The following is a 17,678-nucleotide window of genomic DNA, read 5'->3' on the forward strand; positions in this document are numbered from 1 at the left end:
GCATCTTTAAAGAGATCATTAAAATGAGGTCATTAGGGTGGGCCCTAATCCAGTATGACTGTATAAGAGGTGGACTTTATACGAGGGGGAATTTAGGACACAGACATGTAGAGGGAAAACTGCGTGAAGACACGGAGAAAAAGGCCATCTGCGAGCCGAGGAGAGAGGCCTCAGAACCAACCCTGCTGACACCTTGATCTCGAACTTCCAACCCCCAGAAGTGTGAGAAAATAAATTTCTGTTGTTTAGCAGTCTGTGCTATTTTGTTATGACAGCCCTAGCAAGCTAGTACACTGTATAATAGAAAAGAATCTAGGTCTGGTAAATAGGGGTCTGACTTGGGCTACCTTGAAAGACAGCCACAGCTTCTCAGAGAGCCAGGCACCCAAGCAAGGCCCCCTCAAAAATATTACAAGTACATTCTCTAAATTTTCCCCTTGGGATCTGCAATTGTTTACTAGGGTGCCTGCACAGTGAGAAAAGGGAAATACCCAGCACTTTTGAGGATGACTGGACGCTAGCTCTGAGACTGTGCTATACCTTGGGGTTTCTGGTTGCCACTGTGACCCACCAGAGGCGGATAAATAGAAACCTGGCTTCAATTCATCTGACAAAGGGCCCAGCAGGTCTGTGAAAATCTGTAGTTGTCTTCTCAGCTGTTGAGTGTATGACTGAAATAGATTTACTCGGCAAATGACAGAAGGACAGGGACAAGGACATTTGGGGAAAAGTTACAGAGTGTGAGAATATTTGCATCTGATGTGAATGTTCTCTGAAAGGCCCCATTAAGAGGTTCTTACAATAAGCTGGACCAGATAACCTGCCCCCATGCGTGCTGGCCAGCCTCTTTCCCCAGCTGCCCAAGTACCTGCTCAAGGACTCAGGAGTGATGTGGCCACGGGGGCGAGGATGAACGTTATGCTTGGGCTCAACAACACAGACTTAACCGTATCAAGGCTGAGCCCTGCCAAATGCCCAATTAATCTGAGCCTCCCCACCAACTCTCATATCGCAGGGAGATGGGCTAGCCGTGGAGGGTGGATAATATTAGACCTCTTTCATCACAGAGGCAGCAACAGCTTACCTCCACTGGAATAGACCCTTATTCAGGATTTGGATGTACCCTCTATGTCTGCTATGTTTCTGCCGGCCACATCACCCATGCACTTCCTGAAGGCCTCATTCACCATCACCAGTGCAGTGATTCTGACCAAGAAAACTCATTTTGCAAAATAAGACAGTGGGTTCATAAAATTCAGTGGTCCTACCAAGCAATCAAGCCAGGTTCAAATGCAGCTGGCCTTATACAATGGTGAAAAGGTCTACTGAAAATTCAGTTATGATACAAACTGCAAGGCAGAAGAGCTTGTGGAGCTGGGGTGAAGCCCTAAAAGATGTATTATGTGCTCTGACCAGCAGAACAACGCATTCCCTTGGCCAGAATATGTGGTTCCTGGAACCAGGGAGTGGAAGTGGGAAGTGACCACCTCAGCAAAAAGTTTGCCTTCCATCCCCATGACTCTGCTTCTTTAGTACTCAAGAAAAGACTAGAGGGGCTTCCCTGGTGGCTCAGTGGTTGGGAGTCCGCCTGCCGATGCAGGGGACACAGGTTCGTGCCCCAGTCCGGGAAGATCCCACATGTTGCGGAGCGGCTGGGTCCGTGAGCCATGGCCTCTAGGCCTGCGTGTCCAGAGCCTGTGCTCTGCAATGGGAGAGGCCACGGCAGTGAGAGGCCCGCGTACCGCAAAAAAAAAAAAAAAAAAAGACAAGAACAGAGAGGAAAACATGAGTCAGGCTGAAAGTTCAAAGCGCCGTGTAACTGTTTCCGGCTCTTCACGCCGCTAGACAAATAGACCAAAGGGCGGTTGAAATGCTGGCTCACGATGGTACAAGAAGAGCAACAAGGTAGACGGGTAACACAGAAGGAATATAACGCGTTCGACCTAGCAGAGCACATCCAGTGCTAAAACTTAATGCAAACTATGGCAACCTCAGAAAGGCAGGACCACTGAGGGCTAAAATCCCTTAGGAAGGAAAGTTTGGTCACCTTGCCAGGTCAAGAAACCTGATCAGCTGAGTTACTGGCTAAAGACAAATGGAATATGAAACAAATATTAGAGGAGGGAATATACAAACACCAACTATTTATTTCATGTAACCGACTACAGAAGTTAGAATGATAGCATCTTCCTAAATTGTCTTCCTTGCTGTACCACATATATATTTATATATTAACTAAGTTTTTTGTTTTTTTATTCAGGGTATGTTGGCAATAGTTAGCTTCGTCATTTAGTCAATAAGGAAAACAAAATGGGCTGTGAGTAAACCGAAGGAGGAATACACATCGCTCAGAAATCTCGGGCTTGGAGCTGGGATGTGAGACTTGGGGTTCTCTCTCTTGGAGGAGGTGCTGAGCATATTTGGTCCGTAGTTGGGAGAGTTGTATTGTCAGGCAAAAGTTTGTTGTTATTGTTTGGAAGTTTATGGAAGAAGGAAGCCAACAGGAAAATTTCAGTGGATATTTGTAACTCGTATCCACCCACCCAAAACTTCTGCCTATCCTCCCTGCGTTTTGGTAACTTCCCACATTTTTTAAGTCCCACCTTCCCAAGGTAAAAGCCAAACATTCTGCACTCCTTGGCTCACCTGCAACCAGGATACAGCCATGGGATCCTCTCCATGGGAGGAGCACGGTGCCATGGCCACAGGCCAGGCCGTTAGGCTCCTGTAGGCTCAGTGCTGGGCTTCGCAGACGGCAGCTGAAAGGGCTCATGAACCAAAGCCGTCCCCCCATCTTGAGGCTGAGGCTGTGCTGTCTGTGTAGACTCAGAATCGGACTGCCTGGCCCTCCTACAGGTAGATTCTGTTGAACTACCTAATATCTTTAATCAACTTCTTCTCTGCTGCAGAGCCAGACCAATTCCAGCTAGTCTCAAGCAGAAATGAAATTAAACAAAGGATATTAGGTAACTAAAGTTCCTGACCACAAAAGGTTTTAAGCTGGAGACGATCACATTTTTGTTTTCAAAAGGCCCCTCTGGCAGCAGAGGCATGGATGAATTGGATGGGAAATCAGGAGGCCGTGGCAGTGATTCAAGAGCTGATTAATAAGAAGGGCCCTGACCAAGCGAGTGACACAGGGAAAAACAAAACTTTAAGACGAAAAAGGCAAACAACCCAATACAAAGGTAAGCAATAGTTGTAAATATGCAGTTCAGTCAATAAACACATAAAAACAGAAAGATAAAAATCAAAGGGCGTGACATCTCTTTTTTTGATTTTTGGCCTGTCAGACTGGCAAAAATTAAAAATACCAGTAACACTCAATATTGGCAAGGCTAAGGGGAAAAATATTAATGAGGTAGAGTTGACAGAATCTGAGCTAAGTCTTTAAAATAGAAACTTTCTTACAACATTAATTTTTACTAAATCCATTGAAATAACAATTCCAGGTGACTTAAAAAAGGCTGAGGCTACTGGCAAATGTCCGTGCTATGCTGTTCGCTGACGGAGTTTTTGCCAGTACTCTTTGTATTCCTCAATATTACATGATTAAGGAAATGGCTTAAAAGCCATTTATGTTATTTTTTTTTAATAAAGATAACTCAGAGGATGAAATATATTAATTTTATTAAAGCAATCAGCAAAGTTACCAGCCTGGTGACTTCAGCTCACCAAGCATCATGTGTTAAGTGTCTATCCCATGATGAAGTACGTTATCGTCACTCAGATCTGGAAACGGGAAAGGTAAGAAACTCACACAAATAAGGAAGATACCCAATTTACACAAAAGCGAAAACCACACACATTCACCCTAGTCACCAAGACAGTAAGAGCAACTCTATTTTCAGGGAACATGAGACACAGAACTAAACAGTGAGGAGGAAATAGGCAAGGTCTTCCTTACAGTTCATGGCTCTGAAATTCCTTTTGAAGAAAAAGGCATTTAAAGTAAGACTATGGGAGCAGCCGAGAAGAGGCAGTTTCCATTTTTAGTGACGCTGATAATAAACAGTCTGGGATGGGTGGCATCACTATGTATGTCTGCTTCATCCCTGCGGGTGTGCATGTCCTAGAAGATGATGCATCTCGGCCCTCTATGGAAGGCAGCCCTGGGGTAGAGACGGGCGAACAGCGCTCTGACCTTTAGGAAATTAACAGTTTAGTATGAGGTGAAGCAGAGTTACCGGTTTCTGCTCTTGAATTAAGCAGCTCGGTCATTTGGAGGAAAAAAAAAAAAAAAAAAGAGGCTCTGGGGTGGCAACCCCTCAATCTTTACCAACAAAGAAAGGGAGAAAGGCAGGTAAACTGATTATAAAACAATTATAATACAATGTGACCAATGTTATAAAAGTGCTATGAGCAAGGAAGACAGGAAATTGAGGAAGACTTTGTAGAAGTAATATGTGAGTTAGGTCTTAAAAGCTGAATACTAGGAGATTTCCAGACAAAAGAGAAACCTGAAAACGTAAAAACAGAGGTATAAAGAATGCAGGTTTGCAGGAAATAGAAAAGTGAGTAGCAGGAAGGGACAAGGCAGGCGAGGTAAGTTACAGCAGGCCTTGACCTTACTAGGAAGAGGAAAGATGTATCCATGTGTGTAATTAATCACTTGTACAAACATTTATTAAGAACCTACTGCAAACCGGAAAATATGCTCCATGCCGGGGATACCACGGATCATAAAAGAGGCAGAACCTGTCTTCAGGCGACCGGCACATTTGTGGAGAGATCAACATTAATCAAATGGTGTGAACCAAAGTGCAGGATGCTCCTGGGCCTGGAAACAGGGGACCCGTGGACAGGATACGCTTCCCTGGGGTGTGGACTTTGAGCGGAGGGCTGAAAGTGGCAGAGGGGCAGGGGAGGACCAGCGCTCCAACACGGGCAGAAGCCCCAGGATGAGTGGAAGAATGAGGCTTTGAAAGAGAGGAACTGAAGCTGCTGTGGCTTAAGCATGAAAGAAGGAACAAGGGCCACAAGATGAGGCTGGAGAGGCAGCTACCCCAGAGATCTTGGCCTTCCCCCAGGAGCCCTGGGGAAATCCTGAAGGGCTTTCTGCACAAAGATCAGACCTGTGACGTGAAGGGATTACACTAACTCAAGTGTTGACAACAGGTGGGGCATCAGCCAGAGTGAGCGCAAGGGCGCCAGCGAGCGTGCTGCTGCAGGTGTTCGAGTGTCCAGCTGAGGCGGGACCATGGACTGCTTGGTGGCAGCAGAGGACTAGCTCAGGTGGGGACATCGAAAGACATGCTCAGTCAAAGGTTAACTGTTCTCAGAAGCAGAAAGAAGGGAGATGCTGCTTTCACACCGAGTTGGCTTTCGAAGCAGGAGAGGAGTGAGCGGCACACCGTTGCATCAGCACCCTCCTGCTTTCTTGGGCAATCAACCGCGCTGCTTATCTCTGACAGAGAAGCCCGGCTTTTGCCCCCACTAGGGGGCATCGGAGGCTCCAGGGGCAAAAAAGGCTTCTTGTTTGTGGTTGTATGTTAAATAAACCAAGTCAGAGGCAAATGACAAACTGAGAAAAATCTCTTGCAACATACATAACACACAGAGCTTGAATATCCTTAAGGAGCTCTTACAATGTATGAACAATAGAGAGAAATATTATAAAGAAATTGAAGTGTGCAAATATCTAGATCATCAAGGTGTCCACCATACCACTGTTTACAACAGTGAAAATATTAGATGCGACCTAAATGTCCCACTGATAAATCAAACTATGGACACAACGGAATTCTATGCAGTCATTAAAAACAGTGATGTGGACCCCGAATGGCCAAAACAATCTTGAAAAACAAGAACAAAGTTGGAAGGGTCACACTTCCTAATTTCAAAACCTACTACAAAGCTATGGTAATCAATACAGTGTGGTATTGGCATAAAGACAGACATATAGACCAATAGAATAGAAGAGACAGCCCAGAAATAAACTCTCATATTTATGGTCAAATGATTTTTTATAATGGTGCCAAGGCCACTCAATGGGTCAAAGGACAGGCTTTTCAACAAATAGCACTGGGAAAACTGGATATCCACATGTGAAAGAACAAAGTTGGATCCTTAACTTAAACCATATAAAAGATTAACTCAAAATGAATCAAAGACCTAAATGTCTATAAAACTCTTAGAAGAAAAAAATAGGGAAAAGCTTCATGACACTGAATCCAGCAATGATTTGTTGGATATGACATCAACTGGCTACATCAAAATTAAAAACGTTTGGGTCAAAGGACATTGTCAAAGGCTTTGTTTTGTCCATTTCTCTCAGGAGGGAGAAAATATCTGCAAATCATATCTGATAAAAGATTAATATCCAGAATATATAAAGAATTCCTACAACTCAAACAAATAAACAACCTAATTAAAAAATGGGCCAAGGACATAAACAGACATTTCTCCAAAGACACACAAATAGTTAATAAGCACATGAAAAGATGGTCAACATCACTAATCATTAAAGAAATGCAAACTCAAACCACAATGTGATACCACTTCACATCTATTAAATTTTAAAAATGGTGATGTATGTGTTTCAAAGGACTTTTATATTATGTTAGGTGGGAAAAAAATAGATTACAAAATTGTATGTACAGTAAGATCACTTTTCTGTTTAAAAACAAACTTCTTGCCCACGTGAGCCCAAGAAAGGCTTTGGGTTTCATCTTGGGGCCAGAATACTATGTGTTCCCTGCCTGTGAGAGAGGCTGGGAAAGTGAGTATTTAGCTCTTCCTTCAGTAGGAGTGGAGGCCAGGGGAGGGGCCAGTTGAGGATGGGGACTGACTAAGCCACTAGCACAGTGGAGACAGAGGTCTTGGAACTTTCTCTGCTCCTTTTCCTTCCGTACTAGTTAGAAAGTGACACTAGCCAGGTCTGCTGGAGTACAAAGGATGCAAGCTCCTACGGCTTTTCTCAAGAAGACTTACAGTATTACTAAGCAAAATGCCAGCAAGCGTCATCTAATACAATATTGTTTGGACTGAAAGTTCTATTTGTCTGAGGCTTTTGGTTTGAATAAATTTAACCTATCTGCCCACTTATCAGTCGTGCCCAAGTAAACAGTGCAGATTAAGCATGCCTTCAAAGGGGAGGATGTGACACCATTCTTTCCCTAAAGAGGGGTTGCATTAGCATAATCTAGTTCACAGCACTGCAGTACTGTCCTCTGAGGATTAACATGGGCTGACTGTTAGGTGTACTACAAAGAGTGCCATGAAACGCTAACTTAAAATTAAAAAATTAAAAACACCACAACGACAGAGTGGAGAGAACACTGGTCTGGGGGGTCAGGTTCTGCTGCTTGTCACCCAAGTCCTCCTCCATATTCAACATATCCCTGAATATGCTGAATATGAATCTGTGCATCAGGCACTGAGCTAAGTGCTGGGGGCAGGGAGAGGAGAAGGGAAGATGCCAGATACACGACATAATCTTTGTCCTCGAGAAGATGATCTTTTATTTGGGCAACCCCCTTTATCTCGCAACCTCAGCTTCTTCACCCCCAACTCGAGGATATGACCATTCTCCAAGTGTTATTAGGATAACAGGGTGGGATATTTCAACCTCAGTGCCCTTGACATTTTGGGGGATAGTGTCTTGCTGTGGGGAGCTGCCCTGGCCACTGTAGGATATTTAGTGGCGTCCCTGGCCTCTACCCACCAGATGCCAGTAGCTCCCCTCCATGGCTATGACAACCCAGACTGTCACAGACATTTCCAAATGTCCCCTGGGGCAAAAGCACCCCCAGGTGAGAACTTCTGAAATAGGGTGACATAAATGAAAGCACTTAGAAAAGCATAAAGCCCCAAATCAAGTCAGTGTTAACGTAAACCCAGCTGTAAGACTTGTCAAAAAAAAAAAAAAAAAATCCTTTAAAGAATTTATAGCTTACTTAGGAATGTTTATTTTCTATTTTTATGTATTTTGCCTACCATTAAAAGCCCTTCAGGGCTTTCTGGTTAATTTGCTTTACCTAATGAATGCATCTTCAATAGAACATGTTTTTAAAAAATGTATCACTGTACTAACGTGACAGCCAGAGTCAAACGTAACTGCCATCTCTACAAAGCAGAAAGTTTATCCAAAATCAAAGTACTCCATTCCTACCTTTTAAGGACAAGGGACTGGATCTTGTGAATTCTGTATTTGACGGCCTGTGCTGTTTACGAACTCCTAAGTATTCCTTCACTCTTGAATCAATGGTTTCTTTTAATAGTAAACAGACTTCCTAAAGTAAATAAGAAAATTAGATATAACTTTCTAATTTAATGCAATGCAAAAAAAGTCAATATCATGCATATTTAAACACCAAAATCGAACATTTCATTTCGTTTGCTCTTTAAATTAGCTATGAATGAATAAAGGAATCTTATATGTGCTCATGGATAATGCTGCAGATTTAGATTTGCCACTGAGCTTTGCTTGAAACCATGATGTTGGCTTACTCTGTGATATAAGAAATACATTTCATTTCTCTCTGCCTCAGTTTCACATTTCTAAAAGGAAGATAAAAACACTTCAATGTAAAAATCAGGGCGATCAGGTGACAAAATCAGAGAGGTAAAGACTGTTTTCGTGTAAATATCAACCCGTGGGATTGTGACAAACAGAAGAGAGAAGTCAAACAGAGCCAACTCTGGCTGGAGATGGTAGCCCCAGAGCCAGGCCCACTGGGTGGGGACTGTGGACCGGGAGAAGCTGGGAGCCAAGGCACAGTCAGAGGGAACCCTGACCCCTAAGCAGTCAACAGGGGGCAGCCCCCCGTGCTTTCATATGGGGACACAAGGCACAGTGATACCAGATCTTCCAATTTGTTTAAGAGAAACTAGAGACAGTGATTTTTATACAAAAATTTCCCACTTTTCAAACTTGGTTCAAAAAACTTTTAATACCTAACCACCATAATTCATTAGCTTCTGGGATTTACAAATCTACTAAAAAGGAATAGCACCGAGTGGTGGGTTGAATAGCGAACTGGAAATCAGTAGTCTGATTTTCTTCTCATACTTGTTGATGATACTGTATATGCTTTTGTGAAAACTGTACTATGTTCACCTATTCATGGTAAAAATAATTTAACTTCTTATATTGCTCAAAAGTAGACTAATATTTATTAGGCAACAGAAACATAGGGCATCCCATATGACTAGCAAATTTCTGGAGCTACCATTTTACGTATCGGTGTTATTGATAAAAAGAAAAACAAAACTTTAAAAGTCCAACCACACAATGGGATGGCACTGCCCATTCCAGCTACACTACCAGAAAAATGTTACCTGATGTAGGGAAAGGAAAAAATTGCCCACAAATCTAAATTTCTTAACTGAGATTAAGAACTGATGCGTAAGGATGGGTAATTCTGGTTCAGTTCCCAAGGACTCTGCAGAAGGCTCAGAGTTTCCAGGTCACCTCAAACCTGTTTCACTGGTTTCTGGCAATGCCATCTCAGGTTGATCTCTTAGAATCTTCATAAATTAAAATGAGGACAGAGTTGTAAGCTGCTTCAAAGGGCAACGAGAGCCAAACTTTTCTTTTGTTGCAGATACGTGTACTCCTCAAACAGTACAGAGAACCCTTGACTTAACTGACAAACATGAGTTTCTTTATAAAATACAAACACTGGTCTCCTCTCTCCTGCTCTCATTTTGCAGCCCAAAGATGCAGTGCCTTGTGGAATACAGCCGTATTCGTTTACAGTTAGGGTTTTGGCATTGTTCACGCAACAGAAAGGCAGCCTTGTCTCATACTGTTGTTTTAACAATTAAAGAATTTTGCTTCACATGCAGGGTTCAACGATGACTGAGCTAGAAAATATGTGAAAGACATACATGGAAACAAGGATTGTTAAAATTTGGCCATAAATGCCCTATAAGGCCAGAACTAAAAATAGAATGACAAAAATAAAGCCAAGGCCCATACACACAAACTCTCTCCCTAGAGTTACGGGGCTTTCCTTCCATGAGTCAGGTTTGACAAATGGAAGGTAGATAGTGTGTGCTGTGGTCGAGATACCCTAGTAAGTGACCACACTGCACTTGGCGAAGTGTTCTCTTTAGAACCAGAGCAAGGCGAGAAAAGACAATTTCCCAGCTAAACTGGAGGGGTGGCAAGAAGACCAAGTCCCAGTCAAGGAGCAAGAGAGAGATGCGCCCAACATCTCCAGGCTAACAGGGGTTCATGTGTGCTTCCCCAGGTTTACAAACGGAACAGTTTGAGTTCAACTGTTTGGGTACAAAGACTACTCATGCTGGACTCAAAATAAACACATGTTTAATACATGTAATTAGTTCCTTTTCCTGAAAAGGAACTGGATAATCTTAAGACTTTCACTACGCAAAGCGACTGTTAAAATACAATCAAACTGATTGCTCATGAAATCCCAGTCTTGAGATAATCTAATGATTAAGAAAAGATGAAAGCATTGGGACACTGAACATAGGCTAAAGTCATATCCTCAACTAGCTTTTCTCCTTTCTCATACACACACACACACACACACACACACACACACACACACACACACACACAAATTATCCCAGAGCGATTTTAATGTCAGTGAACACACTTCGAAGGAACAACTTCAGTGAAAGCCACAAACTATCTACTTTGCTTTGAGAGGAAAACTCAGCTTGCTGGCACTGCATCGGAGCTCTGCAGGTCTAATCGTGCTCTGAGCATCTTGCTAAGTCACGCCCTGCTGCCCGGACATAGGTACGAGGTGGAGCAGCACAGTTGCTTGTGGCACCCTGGAAAATTCTAGCCTTATGCTTTGGCTAGGAAGTGAGTCACATACCCACAGATTTATTGTAACGCCTTCCAAATCAACTGAATCTTGGCAAAATTGACTAAATAACAAAAAAGGTCTAAGGCCGCGGTGGCAGAGCTGGGAGAGAATAGAGGAAAATGGAATGGTGGATTCTAGGATGCTGTTTATGTAAGTCAAACTTTTTGGGTGGGGTCCCCTGGGGTGCATATTAGTCACTTTGGGGAAACAAATTAACTGTTTTGAATCATAGGGACAGGTGTTGAGAAGCCAAATCTTGGAATGACATGAAGGTGAGTTGTAGAAGGAGATGCTGGCCCGTCAAACGTTAAGCCCTGAAGAGTAGGGTTCACGGCTATTTACCTGAATGAAAATCCCATCATATAGAATCTTGGGCCTTCTTGCTCCAGCTTCAGGCCATTGGGTGTCCTTCGCAAAATGAGGACAACAGAGTCCTGATAATACTATTATCTCCTGACCGAAAATGTATCACTTATAAATTTTCTTTTGGGAGTTTTCTTTTCTAGTTATCTCCAAAAGCTGACTGAAAACAGTTATCACAGTAAAGGCGTAAAAAAGTGGTATAAAAAAGTACCACTATCACTAGTTTCTTCTCCATATACTACCTTTTAATAAAATGTATTTTTATTTCTAGCTCTAAAAAGCTATTGTGACCAACGAATATCATGGAAGACACCAAGGGCTCTAACATTTGGAAAGTTATGTGAAAGCCACAGGCTCGCTGTTCTGCTCTCCTGTAAGCAGGGATCTGGAGAAGGGAGCCAAGCACGTGATGAGAGCTAGAGGCACCTTCTCACCCTCTGCCACAGCAGCACTTGGGTGGGACCTCGGAAACTGAGAGCCGGGAGTGACTCAGCCAGGGTCTGGGAGAGCCCCTTCATCTGCAGAGGAGGAGGCTGGGGCCCCAGGAGTTCCAACATCGCCACCCTGTCACATGACCACTTCCTTTACTGACTGAGCATCAGCTTAGTGACTGGTCACGGCGAGAGAAGGGCCATGATAAACCATCTCTACACTTTGTCAAAGGATCACACGGTGCAGAAGAGGATTTCAGACAAGTGAGAAAGACCAACTTTGTGTCAACACCACACCTGCTCCAGGTGCTCAGTCCATCCTTTACGGCCAGTCAGGATTACAGTCCCTGCTTACCTGGAAAAGTCACTTTAACTTCTTTTTTTTTATTATTTTTTTTCTTTTGCGGTACGCGGGCCTCTCACTGTTGTGGCCTCTCCCGCTGCGGAGCACAGGCTCCGGATGCGCAGGCTCAGTGGCCATGGCTTACGGGCCCAGCCGCTCCGCGGCATGTGGGATCTTCCCAGACCGGGGCACGAATCCATGTCCCCTGCATCGGCAGGCAGACTCTCAACCACTGCACCACCAGGGAAGCCCCAACCTCTTCTTTTTTTTAATACAAAGAACCCTTTCCCCCAAACAAAGAGGTAGGAAATTTCTGGTTTAAATACTAGAATAGCAAAGGAAATAGATGTGTCAGTTTCCGAAGAAACAGCAACAACAAAAAAGCAGGTGTATGTCTGTTGTGGGGAACACAACTGTTTTTCAAGGATTAAATAGCACTCAAGATTTATTGTCTACTAATGAAAATGAAAGCTGGAAGAAGAGCTAATATTCCTTTTAAGAGCAGCTCCTTGCATTTAAAATAGTGAAAAGTTTTAAGGAGAGCACAGGGAACTATATTCAGTATCATGTAATAGGACTTCCCTGGTGGAGCAGTGGTTAAGACTCCGCCTGCCAAGCAGGGGACATGGGTTCGATCCCTGGTCCAAGAAGATCCCACATGCCGCGGAGCAGCTAAGCCCGTGTGCCACAACTACTGAGCCTGCGCTTTAGAGCCCACGTGCTGCAACTACTGAAGCCCGAGTGCCACAACTACTGAAGCCCATGCTCCTAGAGCCTGTGCTCTGCAACAAGAGAAGCCACTGCAATGAGAAGCCCATGCACCGCGATGAAGAGTAGCCCCCACTTGCCGCAACTAGAGAAAGCCTGCACACAGCAACAAAGACCCAAAGCAGCCAAAAAGAAAAAAAAAAAAAAGAATGAACTAATTCCACTACGAATGAAATAAACAACTCCTGAAAGAATTTATTTTAAAAAATATCACGTAATAACCTATGACGGAAAAGAATCTGAAAAAGAATACGTGTGTGTGTGTGTGTGTGTGTGTGTGTGTGTGTGTGTGTTTGTATGTATAACTGAATCACTTTGCTGTACAACTGAAACACTGTAAATCAACTATACTTCAATTTTAAAAAATAGTGAAAAGTTTTCTGGTACCTCTTTCTTCTGTTCAGAAAACCAGCTGGTATCTTTGTTTGAACCTTGCGGAGATACATGAAGATCCACCAGGACAGCAAAATTCCCACACTGAAAGACATTAATGGCAGAGTTAGCTTACACCCAGCAAACAATGAGAGAAAATCTCACAAATTCCTATGTGGTTGCTCATGATGAAACGGCAACAAAGTTCACTACTGGACAGAAACATCAATATGGGGCGGGGTAAAACTCATAACCCGATGCTTTTTGCAAGTTTATAATTTATGCTAGAAATGCTAGGGAGAGATTTAATTTTAATCAGGATAGGAAAGACAAAATATCTATCTCTGGGCCGCACCTTCAAGGAGGATGCCCAGAAATCTGGCAGCAGTCGGAAGGCTATTAAACACTGAGAAAAGTTAAATAGGTCAGTACGAGGTAGGCTCCAGAAAAGAATGAGTCCGTGGACGGCCAGGGGAATTCTTTCTTCCAGATAGGCGAGAACACACGGAAGTTACTGCATTTTTAGACAGACAAAAGGACTGGCTGGAACCGTACATCTTGGACTAGAACTAGAAGCACGGACAAATGAAAAAGAACCAAAGAGCAGAAGGCAGATGCTGAATGACAGTTATGAAAACTACATGGGTTTTACTAAAATATGCTACAAAGCCTGTCTCCTTTCTTATTTGATAGGCTAGTGCTGTCTAGCATTTTGGGAAAAATGGAAATCTTCTCTATCTGCACTGTTCAATAGGGAAGCCAATAGCCTTATGTGGTTACTGTGTACTTGAAATGTGGCTATTGTGACTGAGAAGCTGAACTTTTAATTTTATTTGATTTCAAGCTAATTTAAACAGCCACATGTAGCTAGAAGCTCTGCGGCATGACTACAGACCTTGTAAAAACGTACAGCTTCATAAACCCTCATACCGTATGAGTAAAGTAATCTGAGAATCTCAAGATAACTGTGGATGAACTAACTTAGAAAAGCACTGTGGGTTGCTTTATGGCCAGCAGGGAAAGTCATTTTTGTACCTCTTTGGCTAAACAATTTTTTAAAAAAATTCTGTGCTATAATTCAGTCGTGAAAAAAAAAATTGTTTTTCAACAAACGGTGTGAGAATACCAGATATAATATGGAAACAAAATGAAACTCGACACCTACCTCACACTGTACACAGAAATTGATTTGAGATGAATCACAGAACTAAATGTAAAAAACCAAATCTATCTTCCCAAACTTGGGGTAGAAAAAGATTTCTTAGACAGGATCCAGAAAGCACTAATTATAAAAGAAAATATCAGCACGCTGGACTTGATCAAAATTTAAAACTGCTGCTCATCAAAAGACACCATTAATAAAATGGATATGTATGCCATAGACTGGGAGAAAATATTCATAAATACACGTGTCTGACATAAAGGACTGGTGTCCAAAATATGTAAAAAATACTTCTACAAATTGATGTTAAGAAAACAAAAAAACACAAGCTTGAACAGACACTTCACAATTAAGATAAACAACTGGTGAATAGGCACATGAAAAAAAGTGTACAACATCATCGCTTATCAAGCAAATACAAATTAACACTGCCAAGAGATACAACTACACACCTACCACAACGACTGCAGTGAAAAAGACTGACGCACACCAAATGTTGGTAAGGATGGGGAGTGACCCAAACTCACACACTGCTCGTGGCAATGGAAAATGGTTCAACCACCCTGGCAAATGTTTGTCAGTTTCCTACGGTTAAACACATATTTATTTTACCATCTGAGCCAGCAATTCCACCTCAGGTATTTACCTGCGAGAGATGAAACATATGTGCACACAAAGAAATGTACACAAATGTGTGTGGATGTTTTATTTGCAAGAATCGAAATGGAAGACAACCTGAAAGTCTCACACCAGAAGAACAAACAAATTGTGGTATATTCATGCAATGGAACCCTTCTCACCAAACTACTGATCCGCTCAACACGGACTAATATCAATATCATTGCACTGAGCAAAGCCAGGCTAAAATACATACTGCATGATTCCATTTATATAAAGTTCTAGAAAAGCAAAATTAAATCTATGGTCAAAGAAATCAGCACAGTGATTGCTCAGGGAGAAATTGGCTGGGGAATGTTCTATGTCTTGTTATACAATTAAGATCAGTTCGTTTCCCTGTATATACGTTACATATCAATAATAAATGATTTTTAAAGTACTGTGTAAAAATATACTCATATTTGTTGACATATATTTAAAATGTAAGTATTATGTCCTTGAAAATGTGTGGGTATTTTGGGGGAGAACAAAGTGAACTTCCCTGGTTAATAAATCATAAAGTCTACTGAAAAACGGTCTCCTACAATGTCCAACAGTGCAATGTCACCCACAGAACTACAGTTTAGTGAGCTGCAACCAGCATTTTATTTTAATGAAAGAGAAATGGGATAAAAAAAAAATCAATGTGTCAGATGGTAAAGTTAAGTCTTGTTTTGTGAAACTTAGGTATGAGTGTACTGAGTTATGATATAAAGCCTATTTCTCACTGTGGGTTGTGGTCAAAAATGTTTGAAAACCATATTCAAATACACTGTTTTAAAAGTTTCTTCCATGTTGATTATCGATTTAACCTTTAAGGAGTATGCTGCCACCAGGTGGAGGTCTCATGTCACAACTACAGGATCTTAGCCAGGGATTATTAACCTTTCATGTGCCACGGATCTCTTTGTTGTGAAGCTGATGAAACCTGTACATAATAATGTTTTTAAATGCATGGAGACACAATGCATAGGAGTAAAAAGAAAGCCAATTATACTGAAGTACAGTTACCCATATTAAAAAAATATTGTAATATAGTAATGGATGTACTTGTTCAATAAGGCATTGGATCTTGTCACACAGTGGTAGATCTAAAAACTACTATAAATCCAAAGTAGTGATAAGCATAAATGACATTTTCAGATATCTGCCACAATTATAATGCAATATAAAAAGAGCTGTGATTTCTAATGGTAACAAACATTGCTAATACTATTGTGTTCTGAATATTTCATTCATAATAAAAACAAAATTTATCAGAACTTGGTCAAAGTAAAGATGCAACTTTTTCCCCATCCAAGTTCACTGACCCTCTGAATTCTCTCACAGGCCTGTTGAGGCTCCAGGGATCCTAGAACAAGAGCCCCTCCAAAGAGGTGAGACATGCCTCATACACATTCTACTGGGTTTCCTGTGGGTGTTCCACCCTGACTGTTCAGTCAAACCAAGTTCTCTGCTACCCCTTTGTCATTAGCAAAGATGATTTTTTAAAATAAAAAAAAATAGTGACGTTTGAACAACCTGAACTGATACTATGTAATAGTATCCTAAAAAATTGAATGATAAGGTCCAATTTGGTATATTTTCATCATTTTAGCTCTGATCACAAAGAAGCTAGTCTGTTTGATTATAAGAAGACTGATTAAAATGTCTTTTTTTTTTTTTTAAATAAATCATTGAATCTCACTCTGGTGCTCAAACCTTCCCAGGCTTCCTGCCAGACTCCCCACTCCCCAGTGGGGCTCTCCCTCTGCAGCCAGCCTTCTGAGTTTTCCAGCAAGAGCTCTCTCCAGCTCCCACAGTAATCAGAGATATTTTGCCTTTCTGAAGTTCCCTGCTCTCAAAGCTTTGCTTCTTTTCTCCCATGAGTAAACAGAAGTTAAAAAAAAAAAAAAAGAAAGAAAGAAAGAAAGAAAAAGAACACCACCCCTGACTGCTGCTGGCAGCACAGCCCCCGCCCCTCCTGCCCCTTAATTAGGGGCCATTTCTTCTCTACTCTTCCAGGCAGAGCAGCACAGTCAGCATCACTGGGCTCTCAGGCCAGAGCTGCTCACGCTACACAGGCCGCGTTACCTCCCTCACAGCCCAGCAGCTACGAGAGGAAGCTCTGCATCCCACGCCTGGGCTGGGAACCAACCGGCTGGGGGCCAGTCCGGCTTCCTCCCCCTCCACCCAGAGGTTTCGGCCAAAAACCTGGGAGTCACCCCTAACTCCTCCCTTCCCTCACCCTCAGTCACCACGCCTGGTAGATTTGGCTTCTTCAAGAGCTAAACACACCCCTCCTCTCTGGCTCTCCGGCTCACGTCATCTCCCACTTGGAACATCAGGGCCACTTCTCGGAGTCCTGGATGAACTCCCCAGCCTCCACCAGGGCCATGCCTGCCGCAGAGGGGATGCCGAGGCTCCAAGTCTCTGATGAGGCCCGCTCCCCACTGTCTCCCGCTGCTCCTGGTCACAAGCTCTCTGCCCTTTGCTTCCAGAGCACCTCGATGCTGCTCCCGTGCTCAGTGGGCTCTCACACATCCTCAAACCCTCACAGGAGTGCGGCCATCCCCGTGGAGCTTTTCTGCACAGTTTGCCGCTCCCTCCTCCGGATCAGCAATGCTTCCCGTGCTTATTTCTGCATTCAGTGGCTGGTCCATGTAGGGGCCTCCCCTGCCAGACTGTCAGCTCCTCAGTGGAGACAGGGTCCACACCTCAGTCCCTCTGCATCCCAGGGATCAGCACAGTGCCAGCTCACAGTAAATGCTTAATATTTAATGGAAGGAAGGGAGGGACGAAGGGAGGGAGGG

At 42.9% G+C, this 17,678-nt stretch overlaps 1 protein-coding gene across 1 annotated transcript in view; it reads right to left on the minus strand.

The window, feature by feature from the left end:
* Nucleotides 1–17,678, minus strand: part of SLX4IP (SLX4 interacting protein) — a 186,654-nt gene that overhangs the window by 56,039 nt on the left and 112,937 nt on the right. The window contains 2 exon segments of the mRNA XM_024735434.1: nt 8,114–8,234; nt 13,083–13,172. Coding sequence (XP_024591202.1) covers nt 8,114–8,234; nt 13,083–13,172 — 211 coding nt within the window.

This window comes from Neophocaena asiaeorientalis, unplaced genomic scaffold, assembly GCF_003031525.2.
Source record: "Neophocaena asiaeorientalis asiaeorientalis breed wild unplaced genomic scaffold, Neophocaena_asiaeorientalis_V1.1 scaffold64, whole genome shotgun sequence".
Lineage (NCBI taxonomy): Eukaryota > Metazoa > Chordata > Mammalia > Artiodactyla > Phocoenidae > Neophocaena > Neophocaena asiaeorientalis.